The 18,711-nt window shown below is 52.7% G+C and overlaps 7 protein-coding genes across 7 annotated transcripts; 4 read left to right on the forward strand and 3 right to left on the reverse strand.

Annotated features, from left to right (window-relative positions):
• Nucleotides 1–45: 45 nt before the first annotated feature.
• Nucleotides 46–1,156, forward strand: DACRYDRAFT_20799 (CPS1 protein). Its single transcript, XM_040772088.1, has 6 exons — nt 46–200; nt 256–321; nt 382–428; nt 481–736; nt 785–860; nt 916–1,156. Exons 1-6 carry the CDS (start codon nt 173–175, stop codon nt 989–991), a joined length of 549 nt encoding a protein of 182 aa, XP_040631080.1. The 5' UTR covers nt 46–172; the 3' UTR covers nt 992–1,156.
• Nucleotides 1,157–3,477: 2,321 nt separating this feature from the next.
• DACRYDRAFT_63841 (LAG1-DNAbind-domain-containing protein) lies at nt 3,478–7,659 on the forward strand. Its single transcript, XM_040775741.1, has 5 exons — nt 3,478–5,137; nt 5,186–5,745; nt 5,795–5,977; nt 6,026–6,913; nt 6,963–7,659. Exons 1-5 carry the CDS (start codon nt 3,822–3,824, stop codon nt 7,424–7,426), a joined length of 3,411 nt encoding a protein of 1,136 aa, XP_040631081.1. The 5' UTR covers nt 3,478–3,821; the 3' UTR covers nt 7,427–7,659.
• A 274-nt stretch (nt 7,660–7,933) lies between these two features.
• Nucleotides 7,934–9,191, forward strand: DACRYDRAFT_20801 (glutathione S-transferase C-terminal-like protein). The gene is made up of 4 exons (XM_040772089.1): nt 7,934–8,005; nt 8,056–8,150; nt 8,200–8,728; nt 8,775–9,191. The coding sequence occupies exons 1-4, from the start codon at nt 7,964–7,966 to the stop codon at nt 8,823–8,825; spliced, it is 717 nt and encodes a 238-aa protein (XP_040631082.1). The 5' UTR covers nt 7,934–7,963; the 3' UTR covers nt 8,826–9,191.
• A 40-nt stretch (nt 9,192–9,231) lies between these two features.
• DACRYDRAFT_93590 (uncharacterized protein) lies at nt 9,232–10,378 on the reverse strand. The gene is made up of 5 exons (XM_040777170.1): nt 10,157–10,378; nt 10,062–10,105; nt 9,913–10,017; nt 9,496–9,829; nt 9,232–9,445 (listed from the first exon to the last, which is right to left on the reverse strand). Exons 1-5 carry the CDS (start codon nt 10,208–10,210, stop codon nt 9,344–9,346), a joined length of 639 nt encoding a protein of 212 aa, XP_040631083.1. The 5' UTR covers nt 10,211–10,378; the 3' UTR covers nt 9,232–9,343.
• Nucleotides 10,379–10,850: 472 nt separating this feature from the next.
• Nucleotides 10,851–12,590, reverse strand: DACRYDRAFT_105258 (uncharacterized protein; the record flags this gene model as incomplete). Its single annotated transcript, XM_040768064.1, has 11 exons — nt 10,851–11,167; nt 11,217–11,388; nt 11,434–11,498; nt 11,548–11,628; nt 11,676–11,756; nt 11,822–11,925; nt 11,981–11,990; nt 12,041–12,167; nt 12,220–12,290; nt 12,341–12,388; nt 12,443–12,590. The coding sequence occupies 11 exons, from the start codon at nt 12,588–12,590 to the stop codon at nt 10,851–10,853; spliced, it is 1,224 nt and encodes a 407-aa protein (XP_040631084.1).
• A 984-nt stretch (nt 12,591–13,574) lies between these two features.
• Nucleotides 13,575–15,458, forward strand: DACRYDRAFT_20805 (uncharacterized protein). Its single transcript, XM_040772090.1, has 6 exons — nt 13,575–13,744; nt 13,798–13,830; nt 13,888–14,043; nt 14,092–14,229; nt 14,282–14,346; nt 14,397–15,458. The coding sequence occupies exons 1-6, from the start codon at nt 13,614–13,616 to the stop codon at nt 15,389–15,391; spliced, it is 1,518 nt and encodes a 505-aa protein (XP_040631085.1). The 5' UTR covers nt 13,575–13,613; the 3' UTR covers nt 15,392–15,458.
• A 60-nt stretch (nt 15,459–15,518) lies between these two features.
• DACRYDRAFT_93592 (ornithine-oxo-acid transaminase) lies at nt 15,519–18,564 on the reverse strand (the record flags this gene model as incomplete). Its single annotated transcript, XM_040777171.1, has 7 exons — nt 15,519–15,592; nt 15,640–16,100; nt 16,184–16,274; nt 16,320–16,956; nt 17,005–17,049; nt 17,098–17,185; nt 18,552–18,564. The coding sequence occupies 7 exons, from the start codon at nt 18,562–18,564 to the stop codon at nt 15,551–15,553; spliced, it is 1,377 nt and encodes a 458-aa protein (XP_040631086.1). The 3' UTR covers nt 15,519–15,550.
• Between the last annotated feature and the right edge of the window lie 147 nt (nt 18,565–18,711).

Raw genomic sequence — 18,711 nt, forward strand, 5'->3', positions numbered from 1 at the left:
GACGTTCTGTTTCGATTTCGTCCATTCAACGTCGTTGTTTGTCTTCTTAACACCTCCCTTCTGCGTTTTCGCGTCCTGGGAGACCATCACCTTCACTTGTCTTCCGTTCTGGTATTTTCTGTGGCCAAACGTTCTAGATTGAATACACTGTCACGACTCTTTCTACGACAAGATGGGCGGGAATCTCTCCAAGGCGATGGGTGCGCGCTTCGAACTCGTACAGCAATTGCACAGCCCTAATGATGGTCGTAACAGCGAATTTGTTCGGGAAGAAAGAGATGAGATTGCTCATGCTTGGGCTTGATGCGGCAGGGAAGACGAGTGCGTGCCCTGTTATCAAACGCGTTAGACGCGCATGCTTATACCACGTGCTCCCTCCAGCTATCCTATACAAGCTGAAGCTCAACCAATCTGTTACGACCATCCCTACCGGTATGCACGTGCTCGTATTTGAGTGCAACAGTGCGACTGAACATCCATACAGTCGGCTTCAACGTCGAGACGGTAACGTACAAGAATGTCAAGTTCAACGTGTGGGACGTCGGCGGACAGGACAAGATCCGGCCGTTGTGGAGGCATTATTACACCGGCACGCAAGGCCTCGTTTTCGTTGTCGACAGCCAAGACAGGGAGCGGATAGATGAGGCACGGCAGGAACTGCATCGCATCCTCGCTGATCGGGAAATGAGAGACTGTCTTCTGCTTGTCTTCGCAAACAAGCAAGATCTGCCAAGTGGTGCGTGGAGTCCTCGGAATTCTGTGGCTTGTGCTCACTGCGCCGTAGCCATGTCGCCTGCGGAAGTCACGGAGAAGCTCGGCTTGCACCGCATGCGCGACCGTTCTTGGTATGTGCATCCAAGGTCAGTTGCATCATCTCTATCTTGCTCCATTCTTGTCACGCTCACACTTCACCAGTTGTGCGACTACCGGTGAAGGTCTTTTTGAGGGGTTGCAGTGGCTGTCCCAGAACGTGAAAAAGAAGCAGACATAGTCATTACCTTTCGTTCGTCACGCATATACGTTTCTCCTTGATACCCTTTACCCTTACTTATCCTCATACCAAAAGGGTCTTGTTCCTCTTGTCTTCACCTTGTAATAGCTCTTCGACAGAGTACAATCACTGCACTGGGTCTTCAGTTCTATGCTTAAATATGCGGAAGCCATTCAATCGCTCGTGAATATCGTTCTTTCGCTTCCCCTCACGTTAGAGTGGATCTGCGATTGGGTGTCTTTGGCCGCTGCGACAACAAACGGTTCAACTTGATAACCAAAAGAGGCAACCCGACAGGCACCGGGGTAATCGCCAGAACACGAATTTCTGCATCGTTTGCAATTCGCTTCACCCTGCCCGATCAAGATCCACCACATGAGCGGTAGCCACAGTCACGTTCAGTGGCAGCATGGTGCTATATAATCCGATTTTAGTATTGAACACTGGAAGCGCCGGGAGGTATCACAGCTTTCTTTTCATTGGCAGCGATATCAGGCGTTCAATTATCACAGCCGCGTTTGCCGCAAGAATGTCGAAGCGCTCATCCTAAAGCTTCTGACGGTCAGAACCTTTTACTCGGCTGAGTCCGACCAGCATGCTGCTAGACGCCCCTTGCCCAGTCAAAGAGCTTATTCTCATTTTGAATTGTCAGAGAGTGTATGACCGTCGGAGCGCAATACAGTAATCTGGTGAAACTTCATCCCGTTACCGCTGTAAAGGTCCCCTATCAACGGTATCACGCCGTGTCGAAGCGGTGCCATATGGCGCTGTCTAGCAACGCTTTCGATTCCTTGCTGCTTCTAATATTTCAAGGGAGATGTTGTAATCTGTATTGGAGGCTGGGCCGAGGCACAGCTCAGGGCTATTCCCGAACGTTCGGAAGTGCGGAGCTGAATACATAGACTCACGGAGCTCCCCTATACATTTATTATGTCTCACTTCTAGCTCACTCGATGTACCGGATGTCTGCATGTCGTGCTGTATCAAAATGTCGTTGCTGACTCACCAAACCTTTTGTATTTCTATTCTTCGTGTCCCGCTAAAGCATGGACATTTTACAGCGATACACCAACTGACCCCGACGCTAGGGAGAAATTCTATCTTTTATGACCGCAGTGAGAAAGTGTGCAAGGAATTACAACCTCCGACACTCCGGCTTGGCCCTCCGGGCTCTATTGAGGTCAACTCAGTCGGACTAACATCCCACCGGCGGTAACCCATGTGCACCTCTGCGAATACGTTCGCTCATTTCGGAAGAGGAGCCACCCCATATTCTCCAAAACCGTGCATAACCCTGGCAGCTGGAAAAACAGTTCAGGGGCGACGATGGTTTGAGGAACTCGTAGGATGAACATCAAAACTACTTACCTCAACGGACTTTCCACTGTCCAATCGATAAGGTCATACGAAGAACTCTTTTCTGCACCCTTTGAAGAGACCACAGAATCACGGTGACAGCTTATCTCCACGTCGCCTTCTGCGATTTAGTCGCTTGTGGCATATATACAGGGCACGGAACAATGGCCATGCATATCCGGCGGTTGCATGGAAATTGGCAGGGCGGTGGCTGGTGAATGACGTATCAGACGAGCGAGGTGGTGTGACCGGTGCGGGTAACGAAGAGCTGATTCCAAAGAAATGGCCAGAACACTCCGATCTGGGGGGTCGCAGACAATGTGTCGACATGGATATAAGGTACCCTGTCCTCAAGAAGCCCTTCACAACGGGAGACATCTACAATCTTTATTGTATATTTACCCCTCCACATTGATGTTGAAGACCATCTTCATTGATCTAGTCCATGTGGTCATCGACAGCTGGACAGATCTGCAAGGAAGTCGTTTCAGGAAAACGACCCGCACGTGAATGCGAAGGCATGCACTCACTGCCTTGTTTGCAAGGAACCTGGCCGAACCAATCGCACCGGGTACTAATACTTGGTGACCCCAAACACGCCGGGCATTCCGAACTTTCCAGTGTCATTCAGATACGAACTCAGTTCGCGTTAGTTTACGGAGGCGTCCGTTTCGGGGTTCCCCGAAAGAAGATGATCCAATAAGCCAGATGAGACTTTCTCGAGATGTTGTCCCACAACGGATAGTTTCCGGGAGTGATCTCCCCTCTCTCCATTCATTCGGAAGAGGGGTAACTTCGACAAGATAGGCAAACCAGACGGGGACCGACCCTGAAAGGGGGGATGTGATGATGAAAAAATGGTAGGAATGATTGCGATTGGCTGTGCTTACGGTAGGTGGTGGAAACAACCCGAATAGAAGCGAGATGATGGGTGTGCGCACAGGATGAAGAAGAAAGATGGATGATGTTCGGATTGCCGTGCACGGCGCAATAAAGGGATGCTTTACCAGTCCCTGAGCGGAACCGGACCAATTGCGACAGGTGTGGATGTGAGTGGTCGGAATATTATAAGTAACTAGGGGGCATTGAGGAGGGGCCGAAGGTAGGGAGAAGGAGTGAGATCGTTTCAAGGCAGATACTCTTATTCCTTTTAGCAGAAGCGAGAAGAGGTGATAACGGCTCATCTTGATAATCTGCCTACCCTCTCCTCAAGGCCTTCCCTTTTGCTTACTGCTCTGTCATCAAGCCGTTTGACGGACTTCGACACCCTATTTCAGACAAACGTTTGCTTCCGCCCCCAGTCCCCGGCTGTCGCTGTCAAGTCGGCGGGCAGTTCACCCCCCACCCTTAACCCTCTGCACGTCTCCTCCCCCGTGCAATCATCTACTCAACCTCAATCCTGGCGCTCCTGGTCCCACCGGATTTCGACCAAGTCTCTGCTTCTCATCGATTTCGCGCCTTTCGCTCAATAAACATGGTCGAGTCGCACACGTCGGCAGGACCCGCTAATCTCTGGTCTCAGCCAATGCCTGAGTGGGGCATGTCCTATGACAGCAACACTTCTGAGCCTGGAACGGCGCGAGGATACCCCGGTATGTCGCTACAATATCTCCAACAGCACCACCTTGGTCGGCAGGAAACGGGCGAGCACCAGACTTTTGGGCAATCGGATGTCGATTCAGCCATCAACGCGCTGCAGGCTCAGCATGTGCGAGCACTCGATGTCTCATCGTCCGATATGGCCATGAATGGAGGTTACGCCCACGAGATGGGAGCCAGTACTATGGGAGGGGCGATGGCTGCTTCTGGAGTCTTCGATGTCTACTCGAACCAATCAATGCAATATGCACCCTCAGGATACGACAACTATGGCATGCAGAATCAGGCTGGTTCCTCTCATCCTCATGCTAGCCATCCCCAACGAGATATGACCAATGGATTTGCATCTTTGGCGTCAATTCCGTCCGATTTCCTTTCGTCGCAGCCACAGCTTGGCCACTCTCAATCATTCCCTTCTCTGCCGGATATCTCGCGGACCAGTGGAATCACCGCTTTCACCCAGGCACCGCAGCCAACGCCTGTACCACAGCTTGACCGAAATAGCCGCTATCCTGGTCTCTCGATTGATATGCCGCCAAATCCCATAGAACAGCACTTCCAATCGGATTCATTCTCAAACGATTATCCGCCTTCGTCATTCCAAAATAGTCTCCTTCATCGGCACCGGGGAAGAAGCAGCACGGTATCGTCTGCGGCATCCTCCTCTTCGGCTGCGATTGAATCTCCGCTGTACGACTGGGATGGCTCAGACAATGGAGCAACGTCCGATTATTCGCTCAATGATCTCGGTGCTATCGGAGCCATGCAGGATTCTCCCTTCAACAATTTTAATCTCAACCTCGGAGGCTATCAAGCGCCGTCGTTCCACCGGTCGCATTCCCTGCCACAGTTGCACGGCGTGCAGGCTCCTGCTCTGCCCCATTTCCTGCGCAATCAGCCTTCAGGGCTAAATGAGGGGACATTAAATCCCATGATATTGCCATCAACACTCCCCACACCTCCCACTTCCAAGGGACCGAGTCCTGTGATTGCAACAACTGGTCACGCACATTCGGTGTCCATCGACCTCGCAACGCCCAGGTATGAGACTGAGCTGCGCTTCCCAGTCATGCCGCCCCAGCGCTCCATGTCCGCGGACGGATCTCAGCTTGAATCCCTTGACTTGGACCCAATCACCCTTCAGAGGAGCATGGAGGGCCTCAGCCGTGGCGACATACAGGCCGTGTTACAGTACGTGTATGCGCACCCATCCATGATCCCCACTTAACCAATATGCAGACCGTATATCGAGAAATACGTCAATTCTAAAAACAGGTTCGCTGTTGGCGAGCGGAGCGTGATGGTGATGTCACCAAAGGTCGGCCAGAAGTCATATGGGACTGAGAAGCGCTTCCTCTGCCCCCCTCCCTCTGTGATGATGATTGGGACTTCTTGGTTCCATCCTGCGGCAGGGTCATCCTCCTCGCGTGGCTCCCCGCACTCCGGTGGTTCTCCTGTAGCAGCTGGCTGGGCCACACCAAAAGTGAACGTTCTCATGTCAACGCAGGACATTGACGTAGATGTTCCGCCCGACCACGCCATTGAATGGTGTCTGCCTTCTGGAGAAGCGTTCCAGCCGGATAATCCTCCCAGCTTGAGCGCTGGGCCATTCTTTGGCCGCTTCATGGGCAAGTCTTTGTATATTAGCGATGTTGACGAAAAGAAGAAAAAAGTAGAAGCCGTCGTGAAGGTCTTCGAAGCCGGATCAGATATGCTAGTCGGTAATTTTGTCAGCAAACCAATCAGGGTGATCAGCAAGCCCAGCAAGAAGAGGGCAAGCGTGAAGGCAAATTTCGATTGTGGGTACCATAGAGCATTGGAAATAACCTGGTCTCATGTGTTTACCAGTGGTGGTCAACCATGGTTCCACCGTGGCCTTGTTTCATAGGCTGCGTGCTCAAACAGTATCTACAAAATACCTCTGTGTGGCTGGTGCCGGAGCCAATATTCGTGGCTCAGATGGACGCCCTCTTCTTGGAGCCAAGCCAGAAGACCAACAGCCTGCATTTGTCGCTCGCACTTCTACATGGGGTGGGTCATACAATCACCGATCCGCGCTTGGCTGACTATGCTCCTCAGATACTTTCATCATATACATTGTCGATGTCAACTTTAAGGAGGGCGAAAACACCCAGACTCACCGGAATGCATCACTCCCTGATTATCCGGCTCCGCCTCCCGCCGCGTTGGTCGGCTTAAACAGCCAGACACCAATTTACTACAACCAGACTGTGGTATTACAGTGTTTGCTGTCCGGTGTAGTCTCACCGATTCTTATCATCCGTCGTGTGGACCACAATGCTGTTATTGTCGGTGGTTCTCAGATGGTCGACCAAGATTGCAAGCTCCGCCCCTCCCAAACAGCACCACATGACCAATTCTGTGCCCCTGGCGAAGTCTGCGGCGATCCCGTCAGCCAGCTGCACAAGATCGCCTTCGAGGTCTATGATGCGAACAAGCGGGTGCCAACATTCGAGGAGCTCGGTACTCCAGGATCGTACCTCAGCTGCGCCGTTGATAAGGTGAACACCTTTACACCGTCCGAGCGGCGATGGAACAAGTCGTCCAGACAATCCTCGACTGAAGCGCCTGGCGTGCCTATGCTGACCACAAGGAATAGCAGTGTCTCGCCTTCGCAGGGAGAAGACTCGTCCTCTGGACCGTCTTCACCTGCTCCAATTTTCCGCAGGCCTGGCACACCGGCACCCACGGAGATGCCTGGAGACGGAGGCAAGGTAAAGCGCAAGCGTGGCAGTATCAGCGCTGGCCTGGTAGGCAAAGTTGCAGAAACTGCGGCTGCCCGTGGTAAAAGGAGGAATTCTGCCGCAAGCGTCCTCCATGCCAACGGTGAGGCACAGCAACCTGGTGCTCGGAGGGCGACAGAGCCGGGAGAGGCGGAAATGTCCAATGGCAGCACGTGGAACTGCGATGTTTCTGATGCATGCGTCTGGACGCTGGTTGGAACAGGTGAGGATGAGTGACCCTAAATGCCGTGCATATATTGATGCCGTAACAGAATTTGTCCGATATAATTTCTACGTGCCCCCGATCCTGTACAATCTGCCGCATACATCAAGCATCCCCCGCTTCCCTTTCAAGCCCATCACCCCGATGCCCACAATCGTCAAGTACCTGCCTCCTGACCGTGCTAGCGAGCTGCCTCGTCAGCATTTACAGCACTTCCAGCAACCCGAGGTGAACCACAATGGTGTGGTTGCTCAGACCGCAGTGGGCACAACAAAGCCGCCCGACCCGGACATGCTCACGCTGTACGGCCAAAACTTTGATAAAAGCGAGCCTTTGCTCGTCTACTTCGGGAGTGAACCTAGCGCGCACGTCGATATGCGCTGCTCGGAGGTGCTCCAATGCCTGCCGCCTGCCAAGCTTGAGCATGACGACCACAACAGCAACAGGAGGGGAATGCTGCTCGTTAGGCGCGCAGACGGCATCATCTTCCCGAGCAGCGTGCTGTATCCTTGAGGAGGACATCTCACGCAAAGCCATCTTACGTTTGGATTTTAGGTGTATATCTCCAAGCGCTATACCCTCGTCTATCTTCTGCTCTTCATGGTTACCGCTCCGTTCTTTCCTGTTTGTCCTTTCGAATGTCTGCGCTTACATATGAGCGACTGGGTCCGTAGAGTGCGGCGCCGGGCGTTGTCTGGCTGCTGCCATGCGGCAGTGTAGAAATAGTGTTGTAAGAATGTGAGGATGGATGGAAAATTGCAACAGCTTTTGAATCTATTGTCCTGTTTTTTAAAAGTGAATCCTTCACTCTATCGAGTCGGAAAGGGATGTTCGCGTGACAGTATTGTTTGTGATGACCAATGTTGTGCCCTGATGACGAATATTGTTCATGACGTGTCCCTTGGTGACATATTGCGCGAACAAGTCGACAATCATCTAGTCCGGTCCGTGTCCGCTTGTCCGATCTGTGCGTATTTATACCCTCACCCTCCCTCCACAGATGGAGCAGTCATTCTCCCCTTCACTTTCACACGCTTGATAACACGAAGTATGGCCACCGCTGTCGCCCCACTCACGCTCTACACTAACAAGGTGCGCATATCTCCAACCTCTTGACATGATCATAAGCGAATAACCGCCAGGGCTGCCCATACGCCCAACGTGCCGTCATCGCACTCAAGGAAACCAAGATCCCGTATGACGCAGTTGAGATCGACCTGCAGAACAAGCCTGTCTGGTGCGTTCCCCTCTCCCTCTCCGCAGCGCCCCTGCTAACATCGACACAGGTATCAACCGAACATCAACCCTGCTTCCAAAGTCCCCGCAATCGTGTACGGCGCCACTCAGGCGGACAAGACCGTCGCCCCGCCAAACACGACCAAGCTAGCGGAATCCCTCGTCCTAGTCGAGTTCTTCGCCGACCTTGTCCCTTCCTCCCACCTGCTGCCGTCCGACCCTGTCGAGCGCGCCAAAGCAAGGTTCTTCATCACCCTCGTCGGGGACAAGTTCAACCCCGCTTGGCAGGGGCTTGCCGCCAAAGGTGAGGGGGAAGAAGCCGTGCTCGCAGCAGTGAAGCAGATTGCTGGGGAGCTGGACCCCCAAGGTCCTTATGCGCTGGGCAAGGAATGGACCATCGCTGATACCGCTATCGCCCCTTTTGTGGGGAGGCTGTATCTGATCGCGAAGGAGGATATAGGTGCTTGGGAGGCTGGAACTGGACCCAAGCTCTTGCAGCAGCTTGAACAGGTGCCGCATTGGGATCGGTATGCCAAGGCGCTCCTTGCCAGGGATAGTTACAAAGAGTCATTCCCTACCGTGAGTATTCGTTCCCCGGGCAAGATATATGCTGACATGGGAGTAGGAATACCTCTCAGAAAGGCTCAAGGAGAGGTTTGCCGCTCAGCGCAAGTGAGGCCTCTTCTTTACTGTATCCCTCTCTGCTCAGTCCCATAGTCCCGAGCTCGTCTGTAACCGCGTCCTCGTGTGAAGCGCTGTATCCCTGTCTGAGATATGAATAAAAGAAGTGATGCATTGCTAGCCTACTTCATACAGATCCCCGTCAGGGGGTGGGCCACATCGTGTCGTGGAAGATCATAGACTACATGGAGGTGCATTCGGAGTTGTTGATTCCTTGAGTTTGGGAGGAGTTGGGTGGGGATGAAGATAAAAAGGTCGTGGGATAGGATAGTGTAGGCATGAGTCCGTTGTCGTAAGGTGACCACGCCGGGTCATTTTTGGGTATCATGTGCTTTGCCGGCTACGCTAGTAAGCGCCCAAGGCGAGCGTAGTGCCGGATATGGAGCTTAGCTCCTTTTGGGTAGTTCAGTCGTAGACGTAGCCGTCCAATGATGTTCCAAGAGTCCTAATCGGGTGGTCGAAGAATGCGAGCCGCAGCCGGTGTCCTTGGCCCAAGGTGTCCCAGAAGGGCCCCTAACCTTGCGAGATCTGGGATTTCCACGGACGGACAACTTCAGCAGGCTTGAGTCTGACGGTATACTGCAGTCGCTCCAGTTCGTCTCGCGTTTGTGTAGACTGCCGGAACGTCAGGAATTAGTTAGCATGAGAAAGGGGAGGAAACCTACCATCCGCGTGGGAGCGTCGCTCGTTCCCGTCCGGACGGAAGCGTTGTCCTCCGTAAGCATCCCATTTCCCTCTTCCTCTTCCCTCACAGCCTCCTGCCCCGCCCCAGTCACGCTTCCTCCTGCAGCCCCGTTAACCGGTGCGCCCCTGTTGATCCTCACTCTCCGTACTTGGAACGCATTCGTGCTCCTGCCCCTTGATAAGCTCCTCTGGGCACTTGCACCTCGCGAAGAGGTACCGAGCGAGCGGGGAGAGGGGTTGCGTGACGTGCTGGGCGTTTGGGGCCCAGTGGGTCCAGTGAGGAAGGGGTTGGGCGCTCTGGGGCGCACCATAGTCCTACACAGCTGGGTCAGCTCCTGTACCGAGAGATAGGGAGTATGTGAAATGAGAGGACAGGAATAGAAGGGAAAGAGACGAACTCGACCATCCCCTCGAATATCCCCTGCAACTCGTCTTCCTCATCCTGCCCTAACTCGGCTTCTGGGGGAGGCACAGGCAGTGGCTGATGGTCGATTATCGGCGTGCTGTCTCCTGTCAGGAGTGATATAGTGGAGAGAAAGGAGCTTACGATGGTGTGCCGTCAGAGGGGAAAAGTCGGGTTGTCTCTGTTGGCTATAAGGGGTTAAACTGTGCCTATAGGAGAGAGAAAAGGAGTAGACGTACATATGAGTCTGGTGAGTGCCTGTCAGGGCGTATACAGCAGGCAAATAGGTCCATTGTGACTATGTGATCCTTTCCAATGCCAAGTAATGCAAATCAACAGTGGGTATGCAGTAATAAATACTAATGCTGGTGGCTTGCAATGAGCACAATATGGTGTGCTGTGGTGTAATGTAGCGGGAGGAAGAGGGGCGAGAGGGGAGGAGAGAGACAGAGTGACGTGACCACACAAGGGGAGGAGTCAGGGTGCAAAGTCCTCTGTGGAAAATCCCTCTCTTCTTCTCCTTACTCCGCTTTCGGGTCACTCTTCCCCGATACGGCGATAAAGGTGATTGGGCGCCAAACAAAGTCACGGTCCGACTCGGATCGAAATCTGGTTGCTACTTATGTGCAGGGTAATTTATAGCAATATCAATTGATATAGACGTCAGTAATGCACCGCCTCTTGAATACTGATGGTGGCTGGAAAGGGTTTTCAGCTGCTTAAACTCGGGGTATACTGCCCTGACGGCCCTGGGGTGTCCGAGCTCAACACGCAAGTCGGTCAACGCACTGGCTTACTCACACAGGTACATGCCGCCGGGCTCTTATCATTGTAACAATGTTTCGCGGAAACCGGTATACAAGTATAGGAAACGACATTACAACCCCAGCATAGAACATACTCTCTACTCTCGCACTCTATACAAACGTATCCTTAGTGACCAGGCCCAAGACCGATCCTGGCGCCGGGCCTCCATTCCCGGTCATTCTGGTCCCTTTTCCTCTTCTTGCTTGGACTCTTCCCCGCACCATTCGTCTTCATCCCGATCGTAGCATACGCCCGCCCCATCGCATCTGCAATATACTCGAACATGAAGGTGGTCACCCGGTTGTTACTCCGGATGTCGATGAACTTTTCGCGCGTCGCTCGTCGGAGACCGTCGACTTCTCGTGCCTTGTCCATTTGTGACGCGTTCCGGATCGTGTGTAAGAGGAATCCAATCATCACTACTTCCACAGGCGCAAGTCGGTCTATGCAAAGCATCAGAACATGCCGGCTCAGTAGGTCAAGTGGACGCACCAGCAATGCCTACGAAGGCATATGACGTCTCTGGCTTCAGTGCGAGACCCAGGTAGTCTCGGAACACAGCATCCGCCTCACGCTTGAAGTCATCCGACGGCGGATCCTCGTTCCGCAACCACTTGTCCAGCAGCGCAGCGGTAGGAAATTGGAAACGTTCAGGCCGCCAGATCTGTAGCCGTCAGCGTAAGATTCAAGACAATCCAGGAGGACTTACGAGGTACAATATTTGTGCCGCAAATTGAAAGTCTTGTCCACGGTTTCGCGTCCACTTGATGGCATCTAACCGCGGATTAACCTCTACATGCAGGTTGACCGAAGAGGCACTTACTACTCAGTCCGTCCGCGATATATTGCTTGCTTAGCATCCGAACCATATCCGCCCATGGGGATGAGATAGCGTGCATTTTCTCTGCGAATGTGTGAGCACTCCTGGCGCGTCATCAAGCGGATACGTACCCGCTGGACTGAGCTGCATTCCATACTGCACACGCTTGAATATTTCCCTCTCTAACTCATCGCTCAAATGATCCCACTGAACTACATAACGTCAACCAAGTCTGACTCACACCGTCAGGGTCACCTTCAGGGCCGAGGATGCTCACCACAGTAGAGCGTTTTGCTCTTGAACAGCCTCTTCCAGCTCTCGGGAAGTAGGGCACCCTTTCTTCCCTCTGGAGCAGTCCAGTAGTATCTCCGTTTTGTACTTCTATACAGTGATGTTAGACTTTCTGGCGCGTCGTAATGGAAGATTCAAGACATACCGATGGATATCTATGTCATACCAATCAGCAGATGGCTCATTTTGAGAGAGTAATGCTCACAAGGGATAGCACCGGACATAAACCGGACGATACTGGTCAATCTCTGCTTGCCATCCACAACATTCATCACAGCGTATTCCACATCCGGCTCCTCGGGATCGACCTCTACGCGTGCGGCGAACAGAAGCTGTTGAGGCGTCAATGTTCGTGGCACGCAGTGTGAAAGCTTCGAAACGCACTGGAGGCACATAGAAATCGTTGATAATTGAATCAATTATGTTTTGTTGATTGGTGGGGTTCCAAACGGCCTCTGTCGGGAAAGGATCAGCAATGCGATGACTAGGCCGCGGCGATATGTACCTCGTTGATAGTCTGGTGACGTGTTTATCTCTCCAGTTTGTACCCCAGCTATAACATCATTAAGCGTACGCGTTCCGGCATGGGCTGTGTGCCTATACATACCGAATAGATCTGCCACACTGATTTGCACCATCTTACTCGGTGGCAGCTCCCACTCGGGTTCAAGCGTGTCTCCTTCCTCCAGCTGATCTAAGTCGTCCTCCTCCAGTGAAGGCACCGCTAAAAGATCCTCCTCGGCCTTTACAGCCATGGGTACGGATGATGGGTTGTAGGGTACGTTTGAAGAATGTGGGAGGAACGGTGGTAGGCCGTTTGGTTGTGAGCCCATCTGTTGTTGTGATCGTCAGGAGTCAACGAGATCAAGGGTCCCGGCTAGAGGCGGTGCTCAAAACTCGGACGCGTCAAACAAATGTGACGAACAAGGAGTACAGTAAGTATAATTCCTTCACCAATTCCCAGGTGATCAAAGTAATCTTTCAACACGATCGCTCAAATATGCTCTCGCAAATGCCGTTGTAAGATACATGATCGCTGAAAAATATAGGGACATGAAATCATGGTTTGGATCGCTTGGTTCCGAAAATATCTGTGAGTCGAAAGTCCATTTCTGCATACGGAACTCAAACACCCGTAACCTAATTAAGGCTCACGGATATCAAGGTGAGGACACCAAGATGTCTTCATACTATAGTACCATAAGGTCTCCAGAGCCATTCCACCACGTATTACTGCTTGTAGTGCTGTGGAGGTCTGGCGCAGGCTGGGCTCCACATGAGATGGTCCCAGTCTCCTGGAGCATCTCTGCACACCTCCGTCATCCAATCTCATTCTCATGTATACGTAACATACACGGTTGGTTGATCATCATCTCAGCCCTTAGAACCGTGCGAGTTAAACGCCTTGTCATGCCGATGCGACGAAGGGAGGGACTCGACTAAAGCGGTTTGCACTCTTCTGCGACTTGTCGTTTCGCGTTACCAAATTTCCCCTGCCCTATCAATTCATCGCAGCACGAACTAATTCCTTTATGAATGTTTGAAATATAAATCTGTAGTTGGAGTAGTTAATCCGATTTATAATCTGTCCAAGGGTTTCGGTGTTGTTTTCCCCGCTTGTCCAGTCACGAAGGGTGCGACACGCGTCGTCACCGACCTTCTCCGGCTCAGATGGTCGGTCACCTGTTTTTGTAACTGTTTCTCTCTAAACTCTATAATACAAGGAATGGCCCCCTATCCCAATGCCTCGTTCACTGTTCAGCTCACTCCGTCCGACCATGTCAAAGCTCGCCCTTCGTTCTAGTCTTGTCCGTGGGACTGTCAACCTCCCGGGTATTACATTCGAATCCAAGGCGCTTACGAAGAAGCTGCTGGAGCGGGATTATGTCGACCATCATTGTTACTTTAGGTGAGATCCTGATCCAGAACGATGTACTGTTCATGTATTGAGCATCCGCGCAGAACCAATGGATTCCATAACCACTTGAACCATCAGTAAGTGTTCTGGGGCACACAGAGTCCAGCACTGTCATGCCGACCCTGTCGATCCAGCCTGCTCGCTGCTTACGACTTGGGCGCCCCGCCTGCACTGCTGCAAGCGATATACGATGCTGAAGCGAGTTCCCAACGTCCTCTGGACGGCGAGGGTACGCTCAAGGATCTTGTCATCGATCACAAGAATTGGACGGAATACGTGGGGAAACCTGAGTGAGCAACTTCGCTTTACCTAATGTATCCCCTAGTAATATTGTTCAGCGCATATAAAGCTTTTCTGGAGTTCTTCTCTCAGGAGATCCAGGACCGGGGAATGACGGACACGTTTGAGAAGTATGTCTTTGACCCCTCTGCCAATGGGAACGGGACGGAGATGCTAGCGAGGTTCTCCAGCGGCGCGTGCGTGTCCTAAGATCGCACATTCCAGCCATGCGCTGAATATATGCACCAGGTACCATCCCCTTATCCAATGCGGATACGGGTTTGAATTCCAGGATGCTCTCATTGTGGCCGAAGGTACGCGTGTTCTCTTTCAGTCTGCGCCTTTACTTACAGCATTTTGTCAGGCCTCGCTCAGGCAGCAATTCACCCCGCTTCAGCTGCCCCAGTACTTCAGGAGCCTCTCTGTCCACCCGTATCACCCAATTCCAATCAAGTGCACAACGGCACTCGCCAGCCAGCGTACGGCAAGAGCGTGCTCTCTATCCTCAGGGCCGTGTACGACAGCGACAAGCTCATTCCGGTCATGCCCTATGACCCAGACGCACTCTTATCTAAGCGTATGCGCGATTTCCTCTCCGTCCCACGCGCGGAGCGGCCTGCGGAGATCGTCCGCCTCTGCTCCGAGTGGTCCGCACCCCTTCCCTCGTCTTCCGAGCCTGCCGCTCTGGCAGCATTCGAAGCCGATCTTGCGGGGAAAGTCGAGGAGTGCATGTGGCTCGCCACGCTGCTCACCTTTGCTACGGGCAAGAAAGGGCGCAAAACGCGGTTGGACTTCTTCATGATGCACACCCTCACTTCGTCGCTCTTCCTCGCGCCCACTCTGGCCGCACTCAAGACGCCCGAGTATAAGGTTGCCTACCTCCAGTGCTGGCTTAGGGGGGCGATTATGTTCGTCATACTCCGTGGAAGGCCGCGTATCGACCCGGAACTACTTATGTCGTATACCGCGTTCCCACAGCCGTCCAGGGGGTCCCAGAGCGCACAGGCGAGCAAGGATGCAGTTGGCCAACCTGGGAAGGCAGACCAAAAGAACCCTTGGATGCAGTTGCTCGCTTCTGTCCTGTATACGCCCGATTCGCACACCATCAAGGTGATGCGTTCGCTGGTTGCCGCCGAACAACAGTATGGGACGACACCGCCCGGAGGCGTAATCGGCGCTTTTGAAGAGGATGGGAAGACAGAGACTCATGCCGGTGCTGCGAAACTCGATGGGTCTGTGTTTGTCAGAGCCGCGGGTGTTCTGATGGATACGCTTGGTTGGGTTGACTACGGGCAAAAGGAAGGGGATTGGGACAGGAGCGCATTGGGATGGGATGACGCCTGGAAGAATGACGACTAAGCGCCAGGGCATATTCTTATTTTGCGGTATGACTAGTGTCGAGGTGATGTACATGGAGATCATCGTTTCGAGGACATGAATTATGCATATTACGGCTACTGGGGAGTAGAGTATGCGTGCGTTAAGTCAATGGTCCAAGATGCTGAGTCATACAAATCATTACTCGTCGTGAACGTTATGATAGCCATTCTCCTCGTCATTCTACACGGAAGTCAGTGACTAGTCTCCGTGATGGGACTGCACATTACCTCTCCAGGGATCGAATCGAGTTCATCAAGATCAAAGACGGCTTCTTTGATGATCTCCACCGCATGCATAAGATCCTCCTCAGAAATCACCAGCGGAGGAGCAAACCGGATGATATGGTCCCTAGTCGGCTTGGCCAAGATTCCACGGTCTTTCAAGAGCAAGCACAGCTGCCAAGCAGTCCTACCCTTAGTGGACTTGGACTCGTCGATCACGAGCGCATTGAGCAGGCCCTTGCCACGCACGGTCTCGACGAGCGGGTGGTCAATCGCCTGCAGTCCAGCGCGGAATTTCTCGCCCAGGACCGCAGCACGCTCGGCCAACCGCTCGTTAACGAGCACGTCCAAGGATGCGATGGCCACTGCGCAACCCAGCGGCCCCCCACCAAAGGTGCTACCATGCTCACCGGGCTTGATGCACAGCATAACATCTTTGTCCGCCAAGACTGCTGAGACTGGAAATACTAGGTAGAGGAAGTTAGAGACAATACGTACGGTTGATGGGCTGGGATAAGGGTTGGATCCAAAGCTTAGACCGAAAACTCACCGCCTCCGCCCAGTGCCTTGCCAAGAAGAACCATGTCCGGACGAACGTTCTCGTGCTCGCATCCCAGCATCTTGCCTGTGCGGCCAAGACCCTGCGGAGGATTTAGCACAGCAACATGCATAAGGAAAGCGCATACAGTTTGGACTTCATCACAGATGAGGAGAACATTGTGCTTGTCGCACAGCTCTCGAGCCCTCTTGAGGTAACCGTCATCAGGTACAACAATACCAGCCTCGCCCTGAATGGGCTCAACTAGGAATGCAGCAACCTCCTTGCCATGCTTCTCCAAGGCACGCTCCAAGTCACTGATGTTGTTATATCGGATCCTCCCCCCGTCCTTTGCCGAAAAGTTGGGGCATTGAGGACCAACCCGAGCCAAGAACGGCCCAAAGCCATTCCTGCTCTCCGCCTCAGTGCTCATGCTTATAACGGCGATTGTCCTTCCGTGGAAGTTGTCCTCGGCACTGAGGATAATGGCTTTGCCCTCAGGCACGCCTTTCTTCATGTATGCCCACTTGCGTGCAAGCTTCATGCTCGTCTCGACCGCCTCCGCACCCGTGTTCATGGGAAGAACCATGTCATACCCGAACATCTGAGTGATCTTCTTGGCGTATGCACCGAAGACAGAGTTGTAGAATGCCCGAGAGGAGAGAGTGAGCTTCTGCGACTGTTGGATAAGGGCAGATACGATAGCAGGGTGACAATGACCCTGGTTCACAGCGCTGTAAGCAGAGAGCATGTCGATGTAGCGCTTGCCTTCAGGATCCCATACGCTGTATTGCTGATGAGCTGGGGATCATTCAACAGGCAACAATACTTACTATGATCCTTCAGCACGTTCAAATACGATCGGAAGAGGATGATAGCTATGCAGGTATAAGCATATATCCCAGGACTGAAAAGCATATACACACTTGTGAGCACCATACGTCTGCTCCATATCCATGACCTCCTGGGTCGAGTACTTGGGCTTAGCAGCCTTCGCTAGCGCCCCACTGCTAGCTGTGCGAGTAGGGATATCCTGAACAGAGGGTGCCATCTTGATGTTGTTACGCTGTGCGAGGTCGGTGCGATGTGCAAGCAGTGGTGGTCGTATCGGTGCAAGTTATGTACGACGGCCGCATCGGATAGGGGCGGTAGATGCCGGAGCATGGCTTGTCATATGTTCGGCAAGTGGTTTCGGTGGGAGATGCTTCCGTCTATAAAAAGAAAAAGACAGCGTCATATCGATTGAATGTACTTCCCCACTTTTATCAAATTGAGCCTGGGGACCCTGAAAATAAAGAGTCTCTACCTTCTTCCTTCCTTTAAGAAAACGGAAAAATGAAATCCGTCCTTCTTCATTTGTCCATTTCATTAAATGGGACTGCCCTACGCACCTCCAACATGGTCCTTCATCCTTCCCGATGTCCCAAGAGATCCACCCACAAACGTCGAGATTATTTCTCACAAACACCGTGAGACGCCAGGAACGGTGTGCTTATCTCGCGTAACAACAAATGGTGTATTTCGCCTCCGAAAACAGCCCTGATAATGAGGGGGTCGAGAAGAAAGAAGCGCGCGTCTCTGATTTGCTGGCGTTGTGCCTGCCAAATGCCGGCCCGCCGCAGGTATCCCAACGGCACTGGCTTGCTCAAACTGTTCTTGTTCTCTATACAAGCTGGGACAGGAGCTTGCTGGGACGAGGTCAACCCCTGTTGTGTGAACTGGTGAAGGGGTGTCTGCACGTGAGGTTTGGGTGGAAAGGGGGTGATCAGTGTTGTTCTGGACCTACGTGAAGTTCCCAATACATTGAAACGGATCCTGCGATTCATCAGATAACGAGGCAGTTACTGTCATGTTACTCGCGTCACACAGCGCATACAGCTGCTGTTGCTACACCTCACACGTCCGTGCTCTAGTCTACATCTGCACGCCGTGCTCGTTCAGGACGTCCTTCGAGTGTTGCTTGGAATCCTCGCTCGTGTTGGGATTCTGCAAATGGTATCATCAGTTCGGGTCTTCGACACATATATGCGCCAGGGGGTCCTACCTTGAGGTTCGCCTTGTGACCTCTATGATGCAACTCAGTCTCTGACGGCATGCATGGGCGCATGAATACACATACCCGATGACATTTCCCTCATTCTTGCCTTGCTTGCCGGCCTCACCCGCAGTCATGTTGCCCTCCTCCTCGAGACGACGCAGTTCCTCCTGCGAGTGCTGCTTCGACTCCTACGAGGTGATATGAGCGCAATGGGCAGCATATATGCGGGTATATGCGTACATCGCTCGTGTTAGGGTTGGCGAGATTCGCCTTGTGACCTGTATGCGCGTGAGTGAAGGAACGAGGGGTACGACGACTAAGACGCGCCTCCCATAACGTTACCGGGGTTGGACATATTGGATGATATTTTGGTGAATCGATAGGATAGATTTGGAGAGGAAGAAAGCTGCGTTTCTGTGAAAGCATGTCTGCTGTTGGGTTTATATACGATAGCTGATCCGGTAAGGAACGATGAACCCCAAACCTCAGGATCGCCGATGGT

This window comes from Dacryopinax primogenitus (assembly GCF_000292625.1).
Source record: "Dacryopinax primogenitus strain DJM-731 SS1 chromosome Unknown DACRYscaffold_4, whole genome shotgun sequence".
NCBI classification, from domain to species: Eukaryota; Fungi; Basidiomycota; class Dacrymycetes; order Dacrymycetales; family Dacrymycetaceae; genus Dacryopinax; species Dacryopinax primogenitus.